Here is a 6,362-nt window from a genome sequence, read left to right as displayed (position 1 = left end):
TTCAGCGCCATCTAGTAACTGTTCTTTCGTATGTCCAACTGACAATTAAATAGGCAAATTTTATTGAAAAATAGCTATAATTCTGGATGTTTCCACAAATAATAGCACCAACACACAGTTCAGTTTTAAATATAGAGGGAGTTATGTTTTCAAACAAATCCAAAGCATATATCTGGGCCATATCACGACCTATCGACTCTCCAAAGGCTACATATTAGGTAAAAACGCGTATGAATACAATTTGTATTTTGCAAGGCGTTTGTCATAACAATATATTTAATACTTTACAGATGACTGCTCATACAAGTCAATGAAAAAGTCCAAAAAATATTTTTAACCTGAAAAGTTTTTGACACAGAAAACACAACCATTCGAAGGCGGTTGTACATATGTACAAAGGTGTCAGCACCAGAATTCACAAAATAAATGTAAGTACCAATTCACATACGTACTCTTTTGTAGTCAAGACCGATTTTTACAATAGAAACGTTATAAAAAGAGGTGATAAGGTTAAAAATTAGCTACTAAAAAATATATATTTTTATACATCGCGTACATGAGTGAGACACCAAAAGAGAATTTGTCGATGGTGAGAATCCGTGTGTTAACTCAGACTAAGAGCATTTCGTCTAACCATTAGGAAAGCTATTAGCACAGTAAACATGCATGTTAATAGAAACACATATGTACATATGTATGTATATACGGGCAAATACTTACATTCACAACTACTAGTAAAAAATACAAATTTTTTTTTGTGAATTGCTTAAAAAACTACTATAAGTAAAAAATTTATTTGTTATGTACAAAATACTTTTGCAATTATTCTAACTATTAATTAAATTGGTGTTCACAACTACATAGTTAGTATGTAATGAAAATACTTTAAAAATCGATAACATTTACGGCTATTAACTAATCTAATTAATAATTGCCAACAGTTTAAGACTTAATATTCAATTAAGCTGTCAGCAACTGTTAAGTAAAAACTTTAATAATATCATGCAATCTATTATAATTACAAAACTTTGTCATTTCACTTAACAAACTAAAATATTTAACAACAATTTTAAACAATTGCTTGTCTTTTCTTTTTCACAACTTTTTCAACATTATAAAAACACTCAAAAACCAATCATTGTAAACTTAATACAGTAAAATACGCACTACGAATGAGGTACATTTAGATTATAGAGAATTCGTAAAGTGTCATATTCTGCAAGTTTAACAAGACGTTCTTTACTCACTTGCTGTACTTAAGATAAATAAAACTCAAACACATTGTTCCTAAGTCGTTGGCTTCAAAGGGTGCTTTACAGTCTGCTGCTCTCGCGTGTGGCGGGCGTATATTTGTCTTGACCATTGTTCGACAACTGCAAATGCTGTGGAATCACCGCGGGACGTCCATTATGCGGCAGCACTTCGTCCACTGAGAACACAGAATTGTCATGACCGCGCATTTGACGTGTGTGTGCCTCCAGACCATCGATTTTTTGTTCAGTAGCTGTTGTAGTAGAATCTACGTCCTTTGGTTTGCCTTCCAATAAGAAACAGGTAATGAAGAAAAGCACTGAACCTATTTTAGCGTAGAGAAAAAACAAAAGAGTTAGTAATTGGCTATCGGTTATTGTTATTTACAATTCGAACATACTTATGCCATAGAAGCCTGCATAAAAGATCATGAACGCCTCACGGAAACCGATCATCTTAGCAACTGGGTCCAACAGGATGGGCAAATTACCACCAACATTGTTCATTACGAATAAGAATACGCCAATGGTTGAGGAACGCACTTGCAATGGCACAATTTCCACAACAATTGCAAACACGATACCGAACCACATTTCGGCGAAGAAGTAACTGCAACCCAAAGTAATCATAGCCCATAGCGGATCATAGTATACCGAGCCGAATGCGGGTAATGTAGCGATCAGCTGACTAACAGCCAATACCAAAGCACGTGAGCGTATACCCATTTTAGCGACAATTTTATCGGAGACAACGCCACCAACAACCACACCGACACTACCAACACCAATGGTAACGGCGAACAACCACCAGCCGAGATCCACATCAGGGAAGTAAGCGTTGTAGTAGAGATCAGCATTATAGGCAAAGGTCATGCCACCAGAGTGACGGATGGAAGCGGCAATCATCAACATAATCATAGCAGGATTGATAATCACTTTCCATAAACCAATCTTTTTGCCATCACTAGTGCGATCGGCTTCGCCAATAGCTTTTCGTTCTGGTTCCTTAAGAGTAGTGCCGGTGAGCGCGGCTACCAACACGGCCAACACCCCAGTACCCAAGTAACACATACGCCAGCCCAGATTGAAGAAATTCGATTTGGTAATATAACGGCCCACAGGGAAAGCAATACCATAACCACCATAGATGCCCCAGTTGAAAATGGCCATAACAAGTGCGCGTTTATTTTCGGGGAAAATATCGGACATGATACCAGTGGCTAACGGATTACAGCCCGATTCACTGTAAAGAAGAGAGTTAAATCAATAAACATGCATATTAAATACAAGTTTCAAAATGTTGAAGCCTTACCCTAATGCCATGACCATACGCAACAGCAACAGCTGCCAGTAGGCGCCCACAGTGCCTTGCAATATTATAGCGACCGCAAAGATTAAAGTACAAACTGTCAACATTTTGACACGGTTGTATTTATCTGCCGCGAAACCCATAAAGACACCAGCAATTGTAAAGACCAATATGAAGGTGGGGCCAGCAAGTATTTGATAATCAATACCCAAACCATTGTAGTTCCATTCGCAGTATGCGGTGTCATTTATTGATAAAGCAACACAACTGCAATTTGTTGAAAAAAAATAAAAAAATTAAAGAACTGTACAAAAAAATTTTAGCTGCATGTGTTGCATACCTTTCTTCTTCCATCACCGCCGCACATTGCTGCGGTAGATCGTAACGTGTGAACATGGTATTATTCTGCTGACAAGCTTTATCGCCATAATCCAATTCAATGGCGGTCTGTTTGGAAGTAACACCGATGAGATAATGACCCAATTCGCCGAGTACATAGCCAATTGTGAGTACGGCCAACGCATAGGAGTTGTAGTAACTGCTTACTTTCTTAACTATGGGAACCATTTTCTGTCTTAAATAAGTGCTAAAAAAGTAGAGAAATAAGGAAAGGACATTCAATAAAGTGAATTTTAAAATCAGAAGTGGGATAAGAAAAAAAATATGTGGAATAAAAATATATTTTAATTTAAGGAAAACATCTGAAACGGAATATTTATTAAAATTGAAAGTGAAGTATTAATAAAACAAGTAAGGAAGGGCTAAGTTCGGGTGTCACCGAACATTTTATACTCTCGCATGATAAAGTGATAATCGAGATTTCAGGCGTGGTTGTGAACCGATTTCATCCATATTTGGTACATGTCACCAGGGTGTTAAGAAAATATTATATAACGAATTTCATTGAAATCGATCGAGTACTTCCTGAGATATGGTTTTTGGTACATAAGTGGGCGACGCCACGCCGATTTTCAATTTTTAAAAAAAGCCTGAATGCAGCTTCCTTCTGACATTTCTTCCGTAAAATTTAGTGTTTCTGACGCTTTTTGTTAGTCGGTTAACGTACTATTTTGAACATAACCTTTGTATGGGAGGTGGGCGTGGTTATTGTCCGATTTATTTCATTTTTGAACTGTACATGGAAATGCCTAAAAGAAACGACCTTATACAGTTTGGTTGACATATCTATAGTAGTTTTCGAGATATGTACAAAAAAGTTAGTAGGGGGCGGGGCAACGCCTACTTTTCCAAAAAAATTACGTCCAAATATGCCCCTCCCTAATGCGATCCTTTGTTAGCACATTTCATTTTAAGATCTTTGTTTATGGCTTAGTTATGACACTTTATAGGTTTGCGGTTTCCGCCATTTTGTGGGCGTGGCAGTTGGCCGATTTTGCCCATCTTCGAACTTAACCTTCTTATGGAGCCAAGAAATACGTGTACCAAGTTTCATCATGATATCTCAATTTTTACTCAAGTTACAGCTTGCACGGACGGACGGACAGACGGACATCCGGATTTCAACTCTACTCGTCACCCTGATCACTTTGGTATATATAACCCTATATCTGGCTCTTTTAGTTTTAGGGCTTACAAACAACCGTTATGTGAACAAAACTATAATACTCTCTTTAGCAACTTTGTTGCGAGAGTATAAAAATCATGTTCATATGAACAGTTAATAATTATTATATTTTCATGATTTCATTTACTTCACACATAACCTGAAGCTATGATAGTCTTCGGAAATAAAAAAGGATCCATACAATAACTTGATTTTGATCGGCCTGTTTGTATTAGCATGCTAAAACGGTCCAATTTGAACAGTTTGTACCGTTGACTTGATAAATAAACCGTGCCATTTCATGAGGATAGACAAATGAGAAAGTTTTCCATATAAGAACTTGATTTTGCAAGCGACTATGCTATAGTGATTCGATACCGGTGATTCGTCAAATGAGCTACTTCTTGTGGAGCAAATTCCGCGTTCAAAATACTATCTTAAAAGCTGAAGGACTAGTTCGTGTATAGTCGGGCAGACCGACATGACAAAACCGACTCAGCTCCACGCGCTGATCATTACTATATGCATTTTATAGGATTCCCGGCGTTTCCTTTAGATATTACCAACTGCATGGCAAACTTAATACAAACACTCTGTTCAGAGTATATACATAGATATACATTTTTTGGTATCGGCAATTTAAATCAAAAAACGTTAAAAGGGAGGAATAATTAACATCATGTAATAAATACAAACAAGCGATACATTTTCTCAACAAATTATCACACAGAGCCAATAAATGGTTTATAGTGTAATTTATGTGTATTGGTATTTAAATATCTAAATATACACATACAGCTACACAAAGCCAGGCTCCGTCACTTGTCTATACTTTAACGTATTAATAGCCAATTGTGCTACAATTTCGAAATAGTAATTTATTATTATTTATTTGCCAACACAAATAGTCACGATAAATTGCCGCTATGTTTGTTCTCATCTACATATTTACATATATGTATGTATGTATGTATATAAATTTATCCGGAGCCTATACATATCTAAATGTAATACAAAAGCGACAGCTTGCTATATATAGTATGTATACTCCTTGTAGGGAAAACTATTTCTGTGAAATCGATCCATTAGAACAATTTACATAACTTCACACATACTTTTGGACGAAATATCAATACCTTTTACAGCCTAATTTGATATAATTAAAAGCTACATAGTGGCTGCCAGATTGGTGTTTACTATTAATGCCGCGCTCCATATACCTTTCACTAACATATTTTTTTCCTACAGGGTTTATGTTTGTTTATACACTTGACAATGATTTATAGATATCGGCTTTATTGTGATTTTGCAAGGAATTTCTCAGCATGTTTTTGTGTGTGCTTAATAAATATTTCTAATAGTTGTACTCATTTTCAATGTGTGGTAATATTTTAATTGCACATTCTTTTTAGCAAATATACTTTTTTAGATTCTAACTTTGGATATACATAGAACGTTTCACAAAGTTTTGCCGAAAAAACGTGACTGGTATTTGAAAGGTAAAAGGAAATTGCTTTTTTGCACATTATTAGCGCGGCAGTTAGGATGTTAGTGCTACCATTTATGGCAAACTAAAGCAACGAAAGCAGAAAATTGATTGCAGTGGCTAGTTAAACATGTGACATTGAAATATGCAATTATTTTTTAATAGAAACATACATATGTATGTATGTACATGGAAATGCTCGTAAGTGCATTGTCGACTTTTGCTTTAAATTTTATTAATATATTGCAGCAAATAATATATTTTTATCTTTTTTGAAAAAATAGTCTTCTAAATGTTAATAACTAAAGCACTTTAATTAAAAATAAAAGTTTAAAAATATCTTTAAGCTTTTTTGGCTTGTTTGTATTCATGCACAAACATGAAATTCAAATACATATGTACATACATACATATGTACGAACTAAAACGGTTAAAAATATGTAAGTAAAACATGTATTTTTTTTGTCTTTTTTTTACAAGCCAAACTGAAATAAATGCCTATTCATTATTTACAACTTATCTACTCTTAATTTTCAGTGCCTTTTTATGTTTTTATTAATTATTAAATTCACATTCAAGCCTTCATCAATCAAAATGCACAAATATAATTAGTTGCTAGGAAAGTGAAGTTATTGTAATCGATAACAATTTAAGGTGTAATACACAATAGTTGGTAAGTTCTGAGACCAGTGCAGGCAATAATTAAAAGAAAAGCAAATTTCATTTTAAAAAAGGTGCTGTTAATTGAAAAAA

At 34.8% G+C, this 6,362-nt stretch overlaps 1 protein-coding gene across 1 annotated transcript in view; it reads right to left on the bottom strand.

Moving 5' to 3' along the window:
• Positions 1 to 1,295: 1,295 nt before the first annotated feature.
• LOC108974638 (putative metabolite transport protein HI_1104) overlaps positions 1,296 to 6,362 on the bottom strand; it is a 20,076-nt gene continuing 15,009 nt past the window's right edge. Inside the window, exons 2-5 of the mRNA XM_018942600.1 lie at positions 2,900 to 3,145; positions 2,563 to 2,826; positions 1,652 to 2,493; positions 1,296 to 1,576 (exon numbers count right to left, since the gene is read on the bottom strand). Coding sequence (XP_018798145.1) covers positions 1,314 to 1,576; positions 1,652 to 2,493; positions 2,563 to 2,826; positions 2,900 to 3,126 — 1,596 coding nt within the window. The 5' untranslated portion in view covers positions 3,127 to 3,145 and the 3' untranslated portion in view covers positions 1,296 to 1,313. The remainder of the gene's footprint in view (positions 1,577 to 1,651; positions 2,494 to 2,562; positions 2,827 to 2,899; positions 3,146 to 6,362) is intronic.

The sequence above is a fragment of the Bactrocera latifrons genome, unplaced genomic scaffold (assembly GCF_001853355.1).
Source record: "Bactrocera latifrons isolate USDA-ARS-PBARC rearing strain unplaced genomic scaffold, ASM185335v1 scaffold_57, whole genome shotgun sequence".
NCBI classification, from domain to species: domain Eukaryota; kingdom Metazoa; phylum Arthropoda; class Insecta; order Diptera; family Tephritidae; genus Bactrocera; species Bactrocera latifrons.
This window is presented reverse-complemented; position numbering and strand designations above follow the sequence as displayed.